The 24,079-nt window shown below is 45.8% G+C and overlaps 1 protein-coding gene across 1 annotated transcript in view; it reads left to right on the top strand.

Annotated features, from left to right (window-relative positions):
• Positions 1–24,079, top strand: part of LOC135513098 (solute carrier family 22 member 23-like) — a 70,435-nt gene that overhangs the window by 2,032 nt on the left and 44,324 nt on the right. The window contains exons 2-3 of the mRNA XM_064935804.1: positions 2,730–2,833; positions 3,326–3,480. Coding sequence (XP_064791876.1) covers positions 2,730–2,833; positions 3,326–3,480 — 259 coding nt within the window. The remainder of the gene's footprint in view (positions 1–2,729; positions 2,834–3,325; positions 3,481–24,079) is intronic.

Below are 24,079 nucleotides of genomic sequence, written 5' to 3'. Positions count from 1 at the left end.
GAAGCTGTTTTTCAGTCTCTCGGTCCCAGCTTTGATGCACCTGTACTGACCTCGCCTTCTGGATGATAGCGGGGTGAACAGGCAGTGGCTCGGGTGGTCGATGTCCTTGATGATCTTTATGGCCTTCCTGTGACATCGGGTGGTGTATGTGTCCTGGAGGGCAGGTAGTTTGCCCCCGGTGATGCGTTGTGCAGACCTCACTACCCTCTGGAGAGCCTTACGGTTGTGGGCGGAGCAGTTGCCGTACCAGGCAGTGATACAGCCAGACAGGATGCTCTCGATTGTGCATCTGTAGAAGTATGTGAGTGCTTTTGGTGACAAGCCGAATTTCTTCAGCCTCCTGAGGTTGAAGAAGCGCTGCTGTGCCTTTTTCACGATGCTGTCTGTGTGGGTGGACCAATTCAGTTTGTCTGTGATGTGTATGCCGAGGAACTTAAAACTTACTACCCTCTCCACTACTGTTCCATCGATGTGGATAGGGGGGTGCTCCCTCTGCTGTTTCCTGAAGTCCACAATCTCCTTAGTTTTGTTGACGTTGAATGTGAGGTAATTTTCCTGACACCACACTCCGAGGGCCCTCACCTCCTCCTTGTAGGCAGTCTCGTCGTTGTTGGTAATCAAGCCTACTGATGAGAGCAGAGGATGTGATTATTGTACAATCCATCATAGAAGAAGAGTAGGTGTAGCAGGTAGTCTCTTTTGACCCCCAACGCATTGACCTGCATCTGAGCAGCTTTGACAAAATAACAATTCAATCTAAAACAGGTACCTTCTTATATGAGATTAAGTTTAACTGTGTGTGTTAGTATGTGTGATCCTTTCTTAGTGTTTTATTGTGTGTGTGTGTGCGCGCGTGTGTTCAGTGCCAGACATCTGTTTTTTCAGATAATGCTGGGTTTAAATAGCCCATTGATAAACCTATTACAGTAGACTTATCAATCATACCAGATACTCATCTCTCTCTTCCCTCTTGCCCTTTTACTCTCCTTCAATCTCTCTCTTCCCTCTTTCTCTCTCTCCCTCTCTTCCTTACTCTCTCCAACTAAGTTGTGCTTCAGGATCTTTTAGTTTTATCCCTAACAACTTATATGATTACTCTTTCTCTCATGTAGTTTGCTGTGTGATACTGTATCATGTTGTTCATAAACATGTACAGTATTTATGTCCCTCTCATTCTCTTTCTCTCCTGTTATTTGGTGTATTATTACTTATAACCTCAGCAAAAAAAGTAACGTCCATTTTTCAGGACCCTGTCTTTCAAAGATAATAAGTCAAAATCAAAATAACTTCACAAATCTTCATTGTAAAGGGTTTAAACACTTTCCCATGCATGTTCAATGAACCATAAATAATTAATGAACATGCACCTGTGGAACGGTCGTTAAGACACTAACAGCTTACAGACGGTAGGCAGTGAAGGTCACTGTTATGAAAGTTAGGACACTAAAGAGGCCTTTCTACTGACTCTGAAAAACACCAAAAGAAAGATGCCCAGGGTCCCTGCTCATCTGCGTGAACGTGCCTTATGCATGTTGCAAGGAGGGATGAGGACTGCAGATGTGGCCATGGCAATAAATTGCAATGTCCGTACTGTGAGACGCCTAAGACAGCGCAACAGGGAGACAGGACGGACAGCTGATCGGACTCGCAGTGGCAGACCACGTGTAACCACACCTAAACAGAATCGGTACATCCGAACATCACACCTGCGTGACAGGTACAGGATGGCAACAACAACTGCCCGAGTTACACCAGGAACGCACAATCCCTCCATCAGTGCTCAGACTTTCCGCAATAGGCTGAGATAGGCCTACATGCCCTCAGTCCAGCCTGTTGTAAGGCAGGTCCTCACCAGACATCACCAGCAACAACGTCGCCTATGGGCACAAACCCACCTTCGCTGGACCAGACAGGACTGGCAAAAATGCTCTTTACTGAAGATTTGCGGTTTTGTTGCATGAGGGGTGATGGTCGGATTTGCGTTTATCGTCAAAGGAATGAGCATTACACCGAGGCCTGTACTCTGGGCGGGATCGATTTGGAGGTGGAGGGTCCGTCATGGTCTGGGGCGGAGTGTCACAGCATCATCGGACTGAGCTTGTTGTCATTGCAGGCAATCTCAATGCTGTGCGTTACAGGGAAGACAACATCCTCCCTCATGTGGTACCCCTCCTGCAGGTTCATCCTGACATGACACTCCAGCATGACAATGCCACCAGCCATACTGCTCGTTCTGTGCATGATTTCCTGCAAGACAGAAATGTCAGTGTTCTGCCATGGCCAGCGAAGATCTCAATCCCATTGAGCACATCTGGGACCTGTTGGATTGGAGGGTGAGGGCTAAGGCCATTCCCTCAGAAATGTCCGGGAACTTGCAGGTGCCTTAGTGGAAGAGTGGGGTAACATCTCACAGCAAGAACAGGCAAATCTGGTGCAGTCCATGAGGAAGAGATGCACTGCAGTACTTAATGCAGCTGGTGGCCACACCAGAGACTGACTTTTGATTTTGACCCCCCCCCCCCTTTGTTCAGGAACACATTATTCCATTTCTGTTATTCACATGTCTGTGGAACCTGTTCAGTTTATGTCTGTTGTTGAATCTTGTTATGTTCATACAAATATTTACACATGTTAAGTTAGCTGAAAATAAATGCAGTTGACAGTGAGAGGACGTTTCTTTTCGTGCTGAGTTTATTTAATACCTATATTTCCCACTTCTCTCTCTGCAGTGGAACCTGGTGTGTGATTCGGCCTGGAAGGTTCACATCGCCAAGTTCTCTCTCTTAGTGGGATCTATCTTCGGCTACCTGGTGATGGGCATTCTGGCCGACTGGTACGTGATCCAGCATTCTCCTTCTCCATTTTGTGTCTTTGTGTGTGACAGTGTAAATTTGGCTCCAACCGGGGCGGTAACTCACAACTCCCCCAACGGAACAAAACATACTCCAGAAACAGTGTCAATACCACTGACCCATTAAAAGCCAAGGCATATCTGGATCTGGGGTGACAGTACTTCTAGGTCTCAGCAAGGTAGTAGTGATGCACTTAGCCATCTGCTACATGTGTTCTCATGTCTGTGTCTGCATCCCCACTCCCCCAGGCATCCGAGAATAGACAGTGTCTTGTGAAAAACACCCACAGATCTCCCTGTTGAGTTGTCTGTGGGATGAGCTGCAGCTATAGCAACAGAGACTACTCTGACCCAATGATCTGCTGACCTCTAACCCAGGATCAGGTTGTAGACAATTGGACTAATTTCTCTTTCCATTTCTAATTTTCTTTCTCTCCCATTCGCTCTCTCTCTATCTCTCGCTCCCTCTCTCAGGTTCGGTCGACACCCTGTCCTGATAGTCTCGGTGCTGTTCATGTTGGTGTCTGGTTTGAGTGTAGCGTTCTCCTTCAACGTGACCATGTTCAGCACATTACGTTTCTTTGAGGGCTTCTGTCTGGCTGGCCTCACTCTCTCCCTCTACATACTGAGTAAGTACACCTCCACTTCCTGGTATCTACTTCTGTTGTCTGTCAAAGACTGCCTAGGAAGCAAAATGCATGGTCTTTCTAGAACGTAGGGCTCTACTCCACAAACTTCCTTTTCCTCTTCCCCCACATCACTCCACCTCGAAGGTAGTACCTCACTTCTCTCTCACTCAGCTTTTTCACACTCTTCCTTCACCTCTCTCCACTCAACAAACCTTGTCTGGTGTGTTGCTAAGGGCTTTATTAGCATGGGAAAAATATGTTAACATTGCCAAAGCAAGTGAAGTAGGTAATAAACAAAAGTGAAATAAACAATAAGCAATACAAATTAACAGTAAACATTACACTCACAGAAGTTCCAAATGTCATATTATGTCTATATGTACAGTGTTGTACATATATTTACAGTGTTGATGTACAAGAAGTTAAAGTACAAAAGGGGGGGAAAAAATCAACATAAAAATGGGTTGCATTTACAATGGTGTTTGTTCTTCATTGGTTGCCCTTTTCTTGTTGCTGTGATGGCACACTGGTATTTCACCTAGTAGATATGGGAGTTTATCAAAATGGGGTTTGTTTTCGGATCTGTGTAATCTGAGGGAAATAGGTTAGGAAGCACAGCTCAGTTTCCACCTCATTTTGTGGGCAGTGAGCACATAGCCTGTCTTCTCTTGAGAGCCAGGTCTGCCTACGGTGGCCTTTCTCAATGGCAATGCTATGCTCACTGAGTTTGTACATAGTCAAAGCTTTCCTTAAGTTTGGGTCAGTTACAGTGGTCAGGTATTCTGCCACTGTGCACTCTCTGTTTAGTGCCAAATAGCATTCTAAGTTATTCTGTTTTTGTTTTCTCCTGATTTGGTTGGGTCTAATTGTGTTTCTGTCCTGGGGCTCTGTGGTGTCTGTTTGTGAACAGAGCTCCAGGACCAGCTTGCTTAGGGGACTCTTCTCCAGGTTCATCTCTCTGTAGGTGATGGCTTTGTTATGGAAGGTCTGGGAATCGCTTCCTTTTAGGTGGTTGTAGAATTGAACAACTCTTTTTTGGATTTTGATAATTAGCTGGTATCAGCCTAGTTCTGCTCTGCATGCATTATTTGGTGTTTTACGTTGTACACTGAGGATATTTTTGCAGAATCATTTATGCAGTCTCTCCATTTGGTGTTTGTCCCATTTTATGAATTCTTGATTGGTGAGCGGACCCCAGACCTCACAACCATAAAGAGCAATGGGTTCTATAACTGATTCAAGTATTTTTAGCCAAATCCTAATTGGTATGTTGAAATTTATGTTATTTTTGATGGCATAGAAACCCTTCTTGCCTTGTCTCTCAGCTCGTTCACAGCTTTATGGAAGTTACCTGTGGCGCTGATGTTTAGACCGAGGTATGTATAGTTGTTTGTGTGCTCTAGGGCAACGGTGTCTAGATGGAATTTGTATTTGTGGTCCTGGCGACTGGACCTTTTTTGGAACACCATTATTTTTGTCTTATTGAGATTTACTGTCAGGGCCCAGGTCTGATAGAAGATCTAGGTGCTGCTGTAGGTCCTCCTTGGTTGGTGACAGAAGCACTAGATCATCAACAAACAGTAGGCATTTGACTTCAGATTCTAGTAGGGTGAGGCTGGGCGTTGCAGACCTTTCTAGTGCTCTTGCTAATTCGTTGATATATAATGTTGAAGAGGGTGGGGCTTAAGCTGCATCCCTGTCTCACCCAACGGGCCTGTGGAAAGAAATGTTTGTGTTTTTTGCCAATTTTAACCGCACACTTGTTGTTTGTGTACATGGATTTCATGATGTTGTATGTTTTTCCCCCAACACCACTTTCCATCAATTTGTATAGCAGACCCTCATGCCAAATTGAGTCAAAAGCTTTTTTGAAATCAATAAGGCATAAGATGACTTTGTTTTGGTTTGGTTGTTTGTCAATTAGGGTGCAGGGTGAATACGTGGTCCGTCGTATGGTAATTTGTTTTAAAGCCAATTTGACATTTGCTCAGTACATCGTTTTCACTGAGGAAATTAATTAGTCTGCTGTTAATGATAATGCAGAGGATTTTCCCGAGGTTGCTGATGACGCCTATCCCATGGTAGTTATAGGGGTCAAATTTGTCTCCACTATTGTGGATTGGGGTGATCAGTCCTTGGTTCCAAATATTGGGGAAGAGCTAAGGATGAGCTAAGGATGATGTTAAAGAGTTTTAATATAGCCAATTGGAATTTGTGGTCTGTCTATTTTATAATTTCATTGAGGATACCATTAACACCACAGGCCTTTTTGGGTTGGAGGGTTTTGTATTTTGTCCTGTTGTTCATTCAATTTACATTGGAGAATCCTATAGGTTGTGGTAGTCTTTAATAGTTGATTCTAAGATTTGTATTTGATCATGTATATTTTTTTGCTGTTTTTTTCTTTGTTATAGGGACAAAAATATTGGAAAAGTGGTTTCCCCTTACATCTCCGTTTTGGATAGATAACTAGGGACGCACAATATATCGGTAAGCATATAGGAATTGGCCGATATTAGCTAAAAATGTCAATATCGGCCCGATGTCTAGTTTAAAGCCGATGTTCAAAACCGATGTCAAAGCTGACGCGCATACCTATATAACGTGTCTAGTTTACCTAATAACGCGCACGTAGATGGATTACCTAAAAGATGGATGACCGATACCTATATAACGTAGATGGATGACACGTAGATGGATGACGCGCACACCTATATGACTAGATGGATGACGCGCACACCTATATGACGTAGATGGATGACGCGCATACCTATATGACGTAGATGGATGACGCGCATACCTATATGACGTAGATGGATGATACCTATATGACGTAGATGTATGACGCGCATACCTATATGACGTAGAGAGATGACGCGCATACCTATATGACGTAGAGGGATGACGCGCATACCTATATGACGTAGATGGATGACGCGCATACCTATATGACGTAGATGGATGACGCGCATACCTATATGACGTAGATGGATGACGCGCATACCTATATGACGTAGATGGATGACGCGCATACCTATATGACGTAGATGGATGACGCGCATACCTATATGACGTAGATGGATGACGCGCATACCTATATGACGTAGATGGATGACGCGCATACCTATATGACGTAGATGGATGACGCGCATACCTATATGACGTAGATGGATGACGCGCATACCTATATGACGTAGATGGATGACGCGCATACCTATGACGTAGATGGATGACGCGCATACCTATATGATGGATGACGCGCATACCTATATGACGTAGATGGATGACGCGCATACCTATATGACGTAGATGGATGACGCGCATACCTATATGACGTAGATGGATGACGCGCATACCTATATGACGTAGATGGATGACGCGCATACCTATATGACGTAGATGGATGACGCGCATACCTATATGACGTAGATGGATGACGCGCATACCTATATGACGTAGATGGATGACGCATACCTATATGACGTAGATGGATGACGCGCATACCTATATGACGTAGATGGATGACGCGCATACCTATATGACGTAGATGGATGACGCGCATACCTATATGACGTAGATGGATGACGCGATACCTATATGACGTAGATGGATGACGCGCATACCTATATGACGTAGATGGATGACGCGCATACCTATATGACGTAGATGGATGACGCGCATACCTATATGACGTAGATGGATGACGCGCATACCTATATGACGTAGATGGATGACGCGCATACCTATATGACGTAGATGGATGACGCGCATACCTATATGACGTAGATGGATGACGCGCATACCTATATGACGATGGATGACGCGACGTAGATGGATGACGCGCATACCTATATGACGTGGGATGACGCGCATACCTATATGACGATGGATGACGCTATACCTATATGACGTAGATGGATGACGCGCATACCTATATGACGATGGATGACGCCCTATATGACGTAGATGGATGACGCGATACCTATATGACGTAGATGGATGACGCGCATACCTATATGACGTAGATGGATGACGCGCATACCTATATGACGAGATGGATGACGCGCATACCTATATGACGTAGATGGATGACGCGCATACCTATATGACGTAGATGGATGACGCGCATACCTATATGACGTAGATGGATGACGCGCATACCTATATGACGTAGATGGATGACGCGCATACCTATATGACGTAGATGGATGACGCGCATACCTATATGACGTAGATGGATGACGCGCATACCTATATGACGTAGATGGATGACGCGCATACCTATATGACGTAGATGGATGACGCGCATACCTATATGACGTAGATGGATGACGCGCATACCTATATGACGTAGATGGATGACGTAATGACTCCATGAAAAATACAGCGCTACACAGAACAAAAGCCGAAAATACTAAGCGCACACTTCCAACAACTAAACAAGTTCAAGTCGAGCAGTCATTTGAAAGAGTAAGTACATTTTTGCGAGACAACTCAAAGGCGAAATCCATTAAACGCCAAGATAATGGAATTCATTGCCCTTGACAATCAACCGTAGATTGATAGATGATGTTGGCTTTCGCCGACTGGTCGAGCACCTCGAGCCCCGGTACACACCACCAAGTAGGCGCTATTTTACAGATGTTGCCTTACCGGAGTTCCCCAGTATTGTTGAAACACACATTCCTGAGCTACTTGCTTTGGGCGTCACTGCTATTATCTTCACGACTGACATTTGGACCAGGGATATCAGCCCCATGAGCATGCTGAGTCTGATAGCACAGTGGGTCGACGAGGATTTCGTACTGAGGAAAGCCATATTGCATGCTTAAGAATGTGCTGGTTCTCATACTGCTGCTGCCATTTCAATGGCATTTGAGAACATGTTTGAAACTTGGAAACATGAACACACTTATAGCTCCATTCGAACAACTGACTGGAGAAATAAGCTCTTCAACTGTGCCTGCAGCAGACGTGATACCCTCTGTCATGGCATTGAAACGCCTGCTCAACAACACTGCCCACACAGACGTGGTGTTAAAACTTGCAAAAGTACTCTACAAGAGGCTGTGTACAAGCAATTCAGTGGCATTCTCTCTGAGCCTCTGTGTCGCACCATGCTCGGTACAAGGACCGCTACTTCGATGCAGACAAGAAACAGGGTTTACGTGAAATGTTACATACACAGCTGGACAAGATGGAAACGGACACAGTGACAGTGCGCACAGAGGAAAAGAGGCCATGGACAGACAGAGCTGAAACTTCACTGCTTGACATGTATGATGAAATCCTGGTTGAGACTGAACAAATGAACAACGAAACAGCACAGCAAGTGAAAGAAATAGGTTTTGATTATGTTTTACTGGTAATGGGGACATACATAAATACCCCAAAAATTGCTTTTTGGTCAGTGTGTGTGTGTGGGTGTGTGTTTCAACTATTTAACTGTACTAGAATGCTTAAAAGGCCGCAAAAAATATTATTTGTTTTCAGTATCGGGTTTTTTTGGGCAAAGAAAATATTGGATATCGGTGTCGGCCAAAAATGTCACATCCCTATAGATAACTCTTGTTGTTTGGTTAGTGTTTTCCAATCTTTTCAGGATTCGTTAGAGTTTATGGATTCTTCAATTACATTGAGCTGATTTCTGACATGCTGTTCCTTCTTTTTCCGTTGTCTATTTATTTATTGTTTTAGTGATTCACCATTGTGAAGGCGAAGGCTCATGGTTTTCTGGGTCTCTAATTTTTAGGTTGGGTAGGTTTCTCAATTTCTTTCTTAAGTTTTTGCATTCTTCATCAAACCATTTGTCATTGTTGTTAATTTTCTGTCTTCATTAAAGCATGGGTATTCTAGTGGGGGGGATATAGGTAGCACACAGGAGGACATTTTCCCCTGTTGAGATAATGTTCTCAGTCTCTGTGTCTGTCTACCTGAAGTGATAAACAACAACATTAGACTATGGGTGTTGATTATATTCACAGCATTGTTAAACCTCAATGGTCTCTGTCTAGTTCGATTAGATACACTGCATGAATAAGATGATTAGCATGATTCACTTTACAGTCTTTGGTGGGGGACCTGACAATGCCTTATTTTGCTTTGTCCTTTATCTAAAGCTATGCCTGACTGCCAAACTGATACTGATACAAACCCCCAACCACTGTTCTCCTCCCCCTTGATGGGGACATCAGTATATTCTAGCTTGTCCTTTATCTAAAGCTATGTTTGGCATACTATCCTCCTGCCCTTTTACCATAAAACCTCCAACCCCTCTCCCTTGTCACCTAGGCCTTTTGGACTTTTCTCACTAGAGAGATTAGTCAGTCAGTTTGAGGGTGGGGGTGGGGGGGGGCTGCTGTGTTAGGTCTGCAGCGGTATTGTTCAACACAGCAGGGGGGAGCTGATAAATGTCTTCTAAGCTTCACTAAAAACAAACAAACAAAATGGATGCCTCTTAGAGCTGTGGTGAGTCATACGGGGGTTTAATCCCTGAGCTGTTGATACTGTAGAACCTTAAATGTTCCTGTTGTTACTGTTGTTATAGAGACTCTCACTATCCTTTATAATGCCTGTCCAGATAAATGCAGGGGATTTTAGGCTTCTATGGAGGTGATCCTGGGGAAATGGTTTGATGCTAACGTGATGAATATAGAATTCCTCAATTTTTTTGTGGTGTACTACGGATGTGTTTTTTGAGAAATAGGTTATGGGTTTTTGTGCTGATGAATGTGTGGTCTCACATTAGCCAGATGAATGCTGTATGGTGCTGTATGGTGTTGTTTGGGTGTTTGTCGCAGAGTTAATCAAACAAAGACTGTCTACAAACTCTGAGTCATGTTTTGTGTGTTTGTGTGAGGTCATTGTTACCAGGCCATACTAGAAGCTGTTGTTTCCCCATCATGCATTCCCATTTTTTCACCGATCAGGTTCTGTGTCTAAAATCATAATTTCTTAATGTTCACATTCAGTAATCATGTATAAGACCAGCTGACATTGTGGTGTGTCACAAACAGAGGCCGCACACACACATACACAGGCTCCTCGGCTCACGCATGCACGTACGCACACACACAGCTACCTATTCTGACAAAAGACAACCCTTATACTACTGTTTGTCAGCTCAATAGAAAAGTCCTTTAAATGGGATCCATTTCACTTGACACATGTCTAAGTGTTGCTGTACACCTGAGACCTAACAGTCCTTCGGGCCCTGGCAGACACATGGCCCCTCGGGAATAAGACTGATTATACAGTAAACATTCACCCACACACAACTAGCAGCTTGTAACCTTGATCTGAAATAATGCTTTGAATAGGCACTGTTCTCTCACTGTAATTATACAGGGTGTGTGTGTGGGTTGGTTCGTCTATTCTTGTGGGGACCTAAAATCCCCAAAAGTCACCACAAGGATAGTAAAACAAGGAAAATTCTCCCTCGTGGGGACAATTCCCACGTCCCAATGAGGACAAAGACTATTTTAAGCTTAGGGGTTCGGTTTAGGGTTAGAGTTACAGTTATGATTATGGGAAGAGTTAGTAGTTAGGTTTTGGGTTAGGGTTATGGGTTAAATTTAGGGTTATGGTAAGGGTCAGGGTTTAGGGAAAATATGATTTTGAATGGAAATAAATGTTTTGTCCCCACAAGGATAGAATAAGATAGCGTGTGTGTGTGGAGAGAGAGAGAGAAAGAGAGAATGTGTGTTAAGTCCTATGTTGTCTGTGCTTTATTGTGTAAATAGGTATTCAGAAGAGAGTGTACAGAGTGGACAGAGAATATAGCTACTGTAGCTATGCAGTGGGTTGCCATGGTACTTTACTATTTACTATATGTTGTGACAATAAAAACATGTATTTCACTGCTTGCATGAGCTGCATGTGTTAAATGACTTAAATGTAATGTAATGTAAATGTTATCATTTACAGTATAGTGACAACCTGCAATATTTAAATACTCCATTGATGACCCATTTATGTAAATTTACTGAGCTTTATTGTTACTTGAACCTCATTGTCTTCTGTCACATGATATACAGTGGGGCAAAAAAGTATTTAGTCAGCCACCAATTGTGCAAGTTCTCCCACTCAAAAAGATGAGAGAGGCCTGTAATTTTCATCATAGGTACACTTCAACTATAACTGACATAATGAGAAAAAAAATCCAGAAAATCACATTGTAGGATTTTTTATGAATTTATTTGTAAATTATGGTGGAAAATAGGTATTTGGTCAATAACAAAAGTTTCTCAATACTTTGTTATATACCCTTTGTTGGCAATGACAGAGGTCAAACGTTTTCTGTAAGTCTTCACAAAGTTTTCACACACTGTTGCTGGTATTTTGGCCCATTCCTCCATGCAGATCTCCTCTAGAGCAGTAATATTTTGGGGCTGTTGCTGGGCAACACAGACTTTCAACTCCCTCCAAAGATTTTCTATGGGGTTGAGATCTGGAGACTGGCTAGGCCACTCCAGGACCTTGAAATGCTTCTTACGAAGCCACTCCTGTTTGGGATCATTGTCATGCTGAAAGACCCAGCCACGTTTCATCTTCAATGCCCTTGCTGATGGAAGGAGGTTTTCACTCACAATCTCACAAACTTGCACAATTGGTGGCTGACTAAATACTTTTTTGCCCCACTGTATACTGTCAGAGCTGGTAGGATAAAGCTGCATTGTTGTTCTTGCTGTTGTTATTATTGTTTGTCTCAGAGAGTAAGGAGTCATACTATAGCATTTTGCCACACTCCAGTAGACATGCTCAAAAGGATTCATGTTAATAGAAAATAATAGCATATTGTTATTCCAAGGCTGCTATGGTAGTCATGGTATGACCAACAATGGCGCCGGAGAAGAAGGCTGACGTTTTACGTGTTCCCAACCGATTGTGTTTTATTTTTTTTATTTGTGTTGTTTGTCACTTATTTTTTAACTTATTTTGTACATAATGTTGCCGCTACTGTCTCTTATGACCGAACATAACTTCTGGACATCAGTACTGCTGTTACTCACCATGGACTGGCAGAATCCTTTTTTTCCTCTAACGAGACTGACAACCCCAACGTGAATGATATACTGCTTTCTCGGGAACAGGCCCGGATCCCCGTGACTTGCGTGAAGAGGAGGCTGAGAAAAAGGGGCCAGAGGGCAGGCTGCCATCTGAGAATTTGTAGCGATCGAATAAACCCCCACTTCTTCCATTCTGCCAGCAAACGTGCAATCTTTGGAGAATAAAATCAATGACCTACGCGGAAGAATAAACTACCAACGGGACATTCAAAACTGTAATATTTTACGTATCACGGAGTCGTGGCTGAACGACGACAATATCAACATACAGCTGGCTGGTTATACGATGTACCGGCAGGATAGAACAGCGGCGTCTGGTAAGGCAAGGGGTGGCGGACTATGTATTTTGTAAATAATAGCTGGTGCATGATATCTAAGAACGTCTCAAGCTATTGCTCGCCTGAGGTAGAGTATCTCATAATAAGCTGTAGTACCTACCTAGAGAGTTTACATCTGTATTCTTCGTAGCTGTTTACATACCACCACAGACGGAGGCTGGCACTAAGACAGCATTGAACGAGCTGTATTCAGCCATAAGCAAACAAGAAAATGCTCAACCAGAGGCGGCGCTCCGAGTAGCCGGGGACTATAATGCAGGGAAACTTAAATCTGTTTAACAACATTTCTATCAGCATTTTAAATGTGCAACCAGAGGGGAAAAAAAACTCTGGACCACCTTTACTGCACACACAGAGACACATACACAGCTCTCCCTCGCCCTCCATTTGGCAAATCTGACCATAATTCTATCCTCCTGATTCCTGCTTACAAGCAAAAATTAAAGCAGAACACACCAGTGACTAGATCAATAAAAAAGTGGTCAGATGAAGCTGATGATTAGCTACAGGACTGTTTTGCTAGCACGGACTGGAATATGTTCTGGGATTCCTCAGATGGCATTGAGGAGTACACAGCATCAGTCATTGGCTTCATCAATAAGTGCATCGATGATGTTGTCCCTTCAGTGACCATATGTACATACCCCAACCAGAAGCCATGGATTACAGGCAACATCCGCACTGAGCTAAAGGCTAGAGCTTCCGCTTTCAAGGAGTGGGACTCTATGCCCTCAGGCGAACCATCAAACAGGCAAAGTGTCAATACAGGACTAAGTTCGAATCATGCTACACCGGCTCTTACACTCGTCGCATGTGGCAGGGCTTGCAAACCATTACAGACTACGAAGGGAAGCACAGCCGCAAGCTGCCCAGTGACACGAGCCTACCAGATCAGCTAAACTACTTCTATGCTCGCTTCGAGGCAAATAACACTGAAACATGCACGAGTGCATAAGCTGTTCCGGAAGACTGTGTGACCACGCTCTCTGCAGCCGATGTGAGTAAGTAACGTTCACAAGGCTGCAGGGCCAGACGGATTACCAGGACATGTTGACCAACTCGCAAGTGTCTTCACTGACATTTTCAACCTCTCCCTGTCCGAGTCTGTAATACCAACATGTTTTAAGCAGACCACCATCATGCCTGTGCCCAAGAACACTAAGGTAACCTGCCTAAATTACTACCAACCCGTAGCACTCATGTCTGTAGCCATGAAGTGCTTTGAAAGGCTGGTCATTGCTCACATCAACACCATTATCCCAGAAACCCTAGAACCACTCCAATTTGAATACCACCAATAGATCCACAGATGATGCAATCTCATTCACACGGCCCTTTCCCACCTGGACAAAAGGAACACCTATGTGAGAATGCTATTCATTGACTACAGCTCAGCGTTCAACACCATAGTGCCCTCAAAGCTCATCACTAAGCTAAGGACCCTGGGACTAAACACCTCCCTCTGCAACTGAATCCTGGACTTCCTGATGGGCCGCCCCCAGGTGGTGAGGGTAGGTAACAACACATCCGCCAAGCTGATCCTCAACACAGGGTCCCCTCGGGGGTGCTTGCTCAGTCCCCTCCTGTACTCTCTGTTCACTCATGACTGCATGGCCAGGTACGACTCCAACACCATCATTAAGTCTTCTGATGACACAACAACGGTAGGCGTGATCACCGACAATGATGAGACAGCCTCTAGGGAGGAGGTCAGATGATTGTGGACTACAGGATAAAGAGGACTGAGCATGCCCCCATTCACATCGACGGGGCTGCTGTGGAGCAAGTTAAGAGCTTCAAGTTCCTTGATGTCCTCATCACCAATAAACTAACGTGGTCCAAGCACATCAATAACGGTCGTGAAGAGGGCACGACAAAACCTATTGCCCCTCAGGAGACTGAAAATATTTGGCATGGGTCCTGAGATCCTCAAAAGGTTCTACAGCTGCACCATCAAGAGAATCCTGACTGGTTGCATCACTGCCTGGTATGGCAACTGCTCAGGCCTCTCGCCGCAAAGCACTACAGCTACAGAGGATAGTGCAAACGGCCCAGTACATCACTGGGGCCAAGCTTCCTGCCATCCAGGACCTCTATACCAGGCCCTAAAATTTGTCAAAGAGTCCAGCCACCCTAGTCATAGACCGTTCTCTCTGCTACCGCACGGCAAGCGGTACCGGAGACTGCTGCTCTTTAATTATTTGTTACTTGTATTTCTTATACTTATTCCAAAAAATGTAAAACTGCATTGTTGGTTAGGGGCTTGTAGGTAAGCATTTCACTGTAAGGTCTATGACCTGCTTTATTCTGTGCATGTGACTACTACAATTTTATTTTATTTAATAGGCTCTAGTGGGAACCAATTTGGTAAGATTTTGGGGTGGGAAAGGGCATACTTAGTCAGCTGCACAACTAAATGCATTCAACCGAAATGTGTCTTCCGCATTTAACCCAACCCCTCTTAAATCAGAGCTGCGGGCAGCTGCCTTAATCGAAATGTTCAAAGATATAGTTATACTGAACAAAACATAAACGTAACATGCAACAATTTCAAAGATTTTACTGAGTTACAGTTCATATAAGGACAACAGTCAATTTAAATAAATATATTAGGCCCTAATCTATGGATTTCACATGACTGGAAATACAGATATGCATCTGTTGGTCACAGATACCTGATGTGACCACCGTTTTCCTCATGCAGTGTGACACATCTCCTGCGCAGTTGATCAGGCTGTTGATTTTGGCCTGTGGAATGTTGTCCCACCCCTCTTCAATGGCTTTGCGAAGTTGCTGGATATTGTCAGGAACTGGAACATGCTCCCGCACACGTTGATCCAGAGCATCCCAAACATGCTCAATGGGTAACATGTCTGGTGAGGATGCAGGCCATGGAAGAACTGGGACATTTTCAGCTTCCAGGAATTGTGTACAGATGTTTGCAACATAGGGCCATGCATTATCATGCTGAAACATGAGGTGATGGCGGCGGATGAATGGCACGACAATTGGCGTCACGATCTCGTCAAGGTATCTCTGTGCATTCAAATTGCCATAGATGCAATTTTGTTTGTTGTCCATACCTTATGTCTGCCCATACTTTAATCCCACTGCCACCATGGGGCACTTTGTTCCCACTGTTGACATCAGCAAACTTGTCACCCACACGATGCCATACACATGGTCTGTGGTTGTAAGGCCGGTTGGACGCACTGCCAAATTCTCTAAAATGACATTGGAGGCGGCTTATGCTTGAGAAATTAACATTAAATTCTCTTGCAACAGCTCGGGTGGACATTCCTGCAGTCAGCATGCCAATTGCACACTCCCTCAAAAGTTGAGACATCTGTGGCATTGGGTTGTATGACAAAATAGTACATTTTAGAGTGGCCTTTTATTGTCCCCAACACAAGGTGCACCTGTGTAATGATCATGCTGTTTAATCAGCTTCTTGATATGCCACATCTGTCAGGTGGATGGATTATCTTGGCAAATGAGAAATGCTCACTAACAGGGATGTAAACAAATTTGTGAACAAAATTTGAGAGAAATAAGCTTTTTGTGAGAACATGGGACCAACACTTAGTGCGTTTATATTTTTGTTCAGTGTATATGCACGCACACACGTGCACACAGCAAAACATAAACGAACACAAAGTACATTCGCCTCTCTCTTTAAGTACAGAACATTTTGTGTGTGCCATGCTGATGAAGGGAAATGGAAATTATATGGGTGTGTCCATGTGGGTCTGTGAGGTTTGCAGCCAGAGAAACACTCCCCTTCTTTTCTTTCTGTCCCACCCTTCCCCCCTCCCTCCCTCCCTGCTTATTCTCTCCACATGTCCTTGTCTTTGTCCAATTCCTCTCTCTGTTCTCTTTCCCTATCCATTCCACACCTCCTCCTCTCATTCTCTCTCCCTCCAACTCATCCCCAAGCTTGTGTGGGATTCTTTCTAGGCTTATTTCGAATCTCTGATCTCCCTTTTATCTCGCTGTTCCACACACACACACAATGAGAGAACAGTGCTTATTCAATACATTATTTCAGAACAAGAAGTCACAAGCTTCTGGTTGTGTGTGTGTATGTATTTTCTGTATAATCAGTCTTATTCCTGAGGGGCCATGAGTCTGCCAGGGGCCAGAAGGACTGTTAGGTTTTATATGTACTCAATCATTCTACAGGGTTAAATGTTGTGATCCCTCTCTACATTTCTCCCTTCTTTCTTTCTCCCTCTCTCCATTCCATTCCTCTCTCTTTTTCCCTTGTTGCTCTCCCTCCATAAAATGTCTCTATTTCTCAACGTCTCCCCTTCAATTCCCTCCATTGCTTCCTTCATAGAGAATGTGGGAAGAAGAGGAAAAAAGAAGGGATTGAGAAAGAAGAAGAGAGGAGTAGAGTATTAGTGATAGAGAGAATAGAAGGAGACAGTTAAACTACTGACTCAGCCGGAAAGAAGAACAATCACCCCATGTCCTTCCCTCCCTGTCCTCCATCCTCCTCTCCCCCTCTCTTCCTCTCTCACAGGTGCCTGTTATCCATGACAGCTGCCTTATCACCCCCGCTATCCCTCAGACCTTCCACACTCAGTGAGTGGGTGTGGGGGTCAAGCCTTTTGTTATGACAGATTTCTTTAGCCACAATCAGTGTTCTCTCTCTTTTCTTTCTCTTTCCTTTCTCTCTGCAGCTGATCACTGTCAGCCCTAGTCAGAGGATTGCCTCCTTGTGAAAGGAGAAGCAGGGAACAGGGGGGGGGAGAATAGGAGGGGCCTAGAGGACAGGGGAGGGGGTAGAGGACAGGGGGTAGGGGGTAGAGGACAGGGGGAGGGGGTAGAGGGCAGGGGAGGGGGTAGAGGGCAGGGGAAGGGGTAGAGGACAGGGGAGGGGGTAGAGGGCAGGGGGAGGGGGTAGAGGGCAGGGGAGGGGGTAGAGGGCAGGGGAAGGGGGTAGAGGGCAGGGAAGGGGGTAGAGGGCAGGGGAAGGGGGTAGAGGGCAGGGGAAGGGGGTAGAGGGCAGGGGAAGGGGGTAGAGGGCAGGGGAAGGGGTAGAGGACGGGAGGAGGTAGACGACGGGAGGAGGTAGACGACAGGGGAGGAGGTAGACGACAGGGGAGGAGGTAGAGGACAGGGGAGGTGGTAGAGGACAGGGGAAGGGTTAGAGGACAGGGGAAGGGTTAGAGGACAGGGGGGGGGATAGAGGGCAGGGGAAGGGGGCAGAGGACAGGGGAGGGGGTAGAGGGCAGGGGAGGGGGTAGAGGGCAGGGGAGGGGGTAGAGGGCAGGGGAAGGGGTAGAGGACGGGAGGAGGTAGAGGACAGGGGAGGAGGTAGAGGACAGGGGAGGAGGTAGAGGACAGGGGAGGAGGTAGAGGACAGGGGAGGAGGTAGAGGGCAGGGAGGGGGTAGAGGGCAGGGGAGGGGGTAGAGAACAGGGGAGGAGGTAGAGGGCAGGGGAAGGGGTAGAGGGGACGGGAGGAGGTAGAGGACAGGGGAGGAGGTTATTTCTCCCTTCTTTCTTTCTCCCTCTCTCCATTCCATTCCTCTCTCTTTTTCCCTTGTTGAGGACAGGGGAGGAGGTAGAGGACAGGGGAGGAGGTAGAGGGCAGGGGGAGGGGGAATAGAGGGCAGGGGAGGGGGTAGAGAACAGGGGAGGAGGTAGAGAACAGGGGAGGAGGTAGAGGGCAGGGGAGGGGGTAGAGGGCAGGGGGAGGGGGTAGAGGGCAGGGGAGGGGGTAGAGAACAGGGGAGGGGGTAGAGAACAGGGGAGGGGGTAGAGGGCAGGGGAGGGGGTAGAGGACAGGGGAGGGGGTAGAGGACAGGGGAGGGGGTAGAGAACAGGGGAGGAGGTAGAGGGCAGGGGAAGGGGTAGAGGACGGGAGGAGGTAGAGGACAGGGGAGGAGGTAGAGGACAGGGGAGGGGGTAGAGGACAGGGGGAGGGGGTAGAGGGCAGGGGAGGGGGTAGAGGGCAGGGGAGGGGGTAGAGAACAGGGGAGGGGGTAGAGGGCAGGGGAGGGGGTAGAGGACAGGGGAGGGGGTAGAGGACAGGGGGGGGTAGAGGACAGGGGAGGGGGTAGAGGACAGGGGGAGGGGGTAGAGGACAGGGGAGGGGGTAGAGGGCAGGGGAAGGGGGTAGAGGGCAGGGGAGGGGGTAGAGGACAGGGGGGTAGGGGGTAGAGGACAGGGGAGGGGGTAGAGGGACAGGGGAGGGGGTAGAGGACAGGGGAGGGGGTAGAGGGCAGGGGAGGGGGGGGTAGAGAACAGGGGAGGGGGAGGAGAGGGCAGGGGGAGGGGGTAGAGGACAGGGGAGGGGGTAGAGGACAGGGGGGGGGTAGAGGACAGGGGGGGGGGGGGGTAGAGGACAGGGGAGGGGTCAGAGGACAGGGGAGGGGGTAGAGGGCAGGGGAGGGGGTAGAGGACAGGGGGAGGGGGTAGAGGGCAGGGGAAGGGGGTAGAGGGCAGGGGAAGGGGGTAGAGGGCAGGGGGTAAGGGGGTAGAGGGCAGGGGAAGGGGGTAGAGGGCAGGGGAAGGGGTAGAGGACGGGAGGAGGTAGACGACGGGAGGAGGTAGACGACAGGGTAGGAGGTAGAGGACAGGGGAGGTGGTAGAGGACAGGGGAAGGGTTAGAGGACAGGGGAAGGGTTAGAGGACAGGGGAAGGGTTAGAGGACATGGGAGGGGGAGGGGGTAGGGGACAGGGGAGGGGTTAGAGGGCAGGGGAGGGGTAGGACAGGGGAGGGGATAGAGGGGAAAGGGGAGGGGATAGAGGAAAGGGGAGGGGATAGAGGACAGGGGAGGGGATAGAGGACAGGGGGTATGGGGAGGGGGGTAGAGGATAAGGGAGTGAGTAGAGAACAGGGGGTGGGGAGTAGGGGGTGGGGGGGACAGCTTTTCTATGCTGCTGCCATATTGTTTACTATTATTGATTATTATTATTACTATTAATCCTGCTACCAGTCACTTTCTCCTAATCCCTGCCTACATGTACATATCTAGACCACCTTTACTCCACACACAGAGACGTGTACAAAGCTCTCCCTCAACCTCCATCTGGCAAATCTAACCATAATTCTATCCTCCCGATTCCTGTTTACAAACAAAAACTAAAGCAGGAAGTATGAGTGACTCGCTCAATACGGAACTGGTCAGATGACACGGATGCTACGCTACAGGACTGTTTTGCTAGCACAGACTGGAATATGTTCCGGGATTCATCTAATGGCATTGAGTTTACCACCGTAGTCACCGACATCATCAATAAGTGCATCGAAGAGGGCCTCCCGGGTGGCGCAGTGCCGTCAGAGACTGACCGTACGTACATATCCCAACCAGAAGCCATGGATTACAGGCAACATCTGCACCGAGCTAAAGGCTAGAGGGCATGTGACAAATACAATTTGATTTGATTTAGAGCGGCCGCTTTCAAGGAGCGGGACACTAATCTGGACGTGGCAAGAAACAAGAAACAATGAAGCATGCATGAGAGCACCAGCTGTTCCGGACGAGTGTGTGATCACGCTCTACGTAGCTGATGTGAGCAAGACCTTTAAACAGGTCAACATTCACAAAGCCCTGGGGCCAGACAGATTACCAGGACGTTTACTCAAAGCGTGCGCAGACCAACTGGCAAGTGTCTTCACTGACATTTTCAACCTCTCCTTTACCGAGTCTAATACCTACATGTTTTGAACAGACCACCAAGAAAGCGACGGTAACCTGCTTAAATGATTACCGCCCCGTAGTACTCACGTCGGTAGCCATGAAGTGCTTTGAAAGGCTGGTCATGGCTCACATCAACACCACCATGCCGGAAACCCGAGACCCACTCTTTTTAAAAATGTATTTCACATTTATTTAACCAGGTAGGCCAGTCGAGAACAAGTTCTCATTTATAACTGCGACCTGGCCAAGATAAAGCAAAGCAGTGCGACAAAAACAACAACACAGAGTTACACATGGGATAAACAAACATACAGTCAATAACACAATAGAAAAATCTGTATACAGTGTGTGCAAATGAGGTAAGGAGGCAATAAATAGGCAAAGTAATTAAAATTGAGTAATTTACACTGGAGTGATATATGTGCAGATGAGGATGTGGGAGTAGAAATACATAGCAAGATTACTTATAAACGTCCAGATTAGTGTCCCGCTCCTTGAAAGCGGCAGCTCTAAATCAAATCAAATTGTATTTGTCAAATGCTCCAAATTCAACAGGGGTAGTAGACCTTACAGTGAAATGCTTACTGACAAGCCCTCTAGCCTTTAGCTCGGTGCAGATGTTGCCTGTAATCCAGGGCTTCTGGTTGGGATATGTACGTAAAAAGACTGAATATTTACATGGGATGAAAACCAAAGTATGTTCATCTCTAGGAGACAGAACGCGTCTCCTTCCTGAACGGTATGATGGCTGCGTGGTCCCATGGTGTTTATACTTGAATACTATTGTTTGTACAGGTGAACGTGGTACCTTCAGTTATTTGGAAATTGCCACCAAGGATGAACCAGTCTTGTGGAGGTCTACAATTTTTTTTCGGAGGTCTTGGCTGATTTCTTTTGATTTTCTCATGATGTCAAGCAAAGAGGCACTGAGTTTGAAGGTAGGCCTTGAAATACATCCACAGGTACACCTCCTATTGACTCAAATGATGTCAATTATCAGAAGCTTTTAAAGCCATGACATCATTTTCAGGAATTTTCCAAGCTGTTTAAAGGCACAGTCAACTTAGTGTATGTAAACTTCTGACCCACTGGAATTGTGATACAGTGAATTATAAGTGAAATAATATGTCTGTAAACAATTGTTGGAAAAATGACTTGTGTCATTCACAAAGTAAATATCCTAACTGAGTTGCCAAAACTATAGTTTGTTAACAAGAAATTTGTGGAGTGGGTGAAAAACGAGTTTAATAACTCCAACCTAAGTGGATATAAACTTCTGACTTCAACTGTATATACTAGGCGGTGCCAGAGGAAGACTCAGCCACCCAAGTCATAGACTGTTCTTTCTGCTACCATACGGCAAGTGGTACCGAAGCGCCAAGTCTAGGACCAAAAGGCTCCTTAACAGCTTCTATCCCCAATCCTTAAGACTGACGAACAATTAATCAAATGTGCACCCGGACTATTTACGTTGACCCCCCCCCCCCCCCCACACCCCCTTTGTTTCTACACTGCTGCTACCCGCTGTTTATTATCTATGCATAGTCACTTTACAAATTACCTTGACTATTCTGTACACCCGCACATTGACTCGGTACCGGTACCCCTTGTATATAGCCTCGTTATTGTTATGATTTGATATTTTTTACTTTAGTTTATTTAGTAAATATTTTATTAACTCTATATCTTGAACTGCATTGTTGGTTAAGGGCTTGTAAGTAAGCATTTCACAATAAGGTCTACACTTGTTGTATTCAGCGCATGTGACAAATATTTGATTTGATTTCATTTACACCAACTACCCAGTATGCCTTCACATTGTGGATTGTGGTACTGGCACTGACCGTGTACAATATAGTTTACCTTCCTTTTTTTCACATCTCTTATTTCTTATTTAATTTAGTTTTTTATATATATATAATATTTTGATATTGAATAGTGCACTGTTGGGAAGGGCTTGCAAGTTAAGCATTTCACTGTACTGGTGGGTGCATGTAACATACAACTTTTGAGGGACGTGTCAGCTGAGTTGAGAGCAGTGGGAGAGGAGTGGGCATAGGGAGGGGCGTGGGAGGGAGGGGGGTCAGCTGTGGGGAGAGCAGAGGAGGGGAGAGAAAAAGGGAGGGAGAGCAGAGGAGGGGAGAGGGAGGAGAGGAGGGGGTTCAGTGAGGTAATCAACACAAGAGGAGTCTTTCTCCTGCTCAGTTAGCACAAAAGGTTCCTGACTCACAGCAGTGTGTGTGTGTGTGTGTGTGTGTGTGTGTGTGTGTGTGTGTGTGTGTGTGTGTGTGTGTGTGTGTGTGTGTGTGTGTGTGTGTGTGTGTGTGTGTGTGTGCGTGCGTGAGATTCCCAGAACAGTCTGTAAGCAGACACCACCTCCACAAGGGGTTATGTTTTGGGGGGAAACAGCGGGGGTTGCTTACTGCTATATTTTGCGAGGGATTCTATACCAAGCTCTGGCAGAGGTATCTTCATTGTGAGCAGTACATTACATTAGTTTCATACAGCCTGCTACAGTATCTGTCTAATGAGGAGGAGGTTTGGGCTCTGGGTCTGATTCTGTTTGAACAAAGCGGGTTGTGCTGACTGGGCACAGCCTTTCATCACATATGCACACAGAGAGAGATGGAGAGAGAAAAGGCTTAAGGGTGAGTCAACCTGGGGTCAGTATAATTTCCTTGCTGTGTGTTTGGTCTCCAGAGAAGCTCACTCCAGGAGGTTGGAGGGGATGTTCTCCATCTCCAGGCATCAGCTGACTTCTCTCTCTCTCTCAATTCAAAGGGCTTTATTGGCACTGGAAATATATGTCATTGCCAAAGCAAGTGAAATAGATAATAAACAAAAGTGAAATAAACAATCAGAAATGATCCGTAAACATTATACTCACAAAAGTTTCAAAAGAATAGAGACATTTCAAATGTCATATTATGGCTATGTACAGTGTTGTATAAAAGGGAAAATAAATAAACATAAATATGGGTTGAATGGTGTTTGTTCTTCACTGGTTGCCTTTTTCTTGTGGTAACAGGTCACAAATCTTGCTGCTGTGATGGCACACCTGTATTTCACCCAATAGATATGGGAATTTATTAAAATTGGATTTGTTTTCGAATTCTTTGTGGGTCTTGTAATCTGAGGGAAATATGTGTCTCTAATATGGTCATACATTTGGCAGGAGGTTAGGAAGCGCAGTTCAGTTTCCACCTCATTTTGTGGGCAGTGAGCACATAGCCTGTCTTCTCTTGAGAGCCAGGTCTGCCTACGGTGGCCTTTCTCAATGGCAATGCTATGCTCACTGAGTTTGTACATAGTCAAAGCTTTCCTTAAGTTTGGGTCAGTTACAGTGGTCAGGTATTCTGCCACTGTGTACTCTCTGTTTATGGCCAAATAGCATTCTAGTTTGCTCAGTTTTTTTGTTAATTCTTTATAGGTAATTATATTTTTGTTTTCTCATGATTTGGTTGGATCTAATTGTGTTGCTGTCCTGGGGCTCTGTGGACTCTGTTTGTGTTTGTGAACAGAACCCCAGGACCAGCTTG

Source organism: Oncorhynchus masou, chromosome 24 (genome assembly GCF_036934945.1).
Source record: "Oncorhynchus masou masou isolate Uvic2021 chromosome 24, UVic_Omas_1.1, whole genome shotgun sequence".
NCBI classification, from domain to species: Eukaryota; Metazoa; Chordata; class Actinopteri; order Salmoniformes; family Salmonidae; genus Oncorhynchus; species Oncorhynchus masou.
This window is presented reverse-complemented; position numbering and strand designations above follow the sequence as displayed.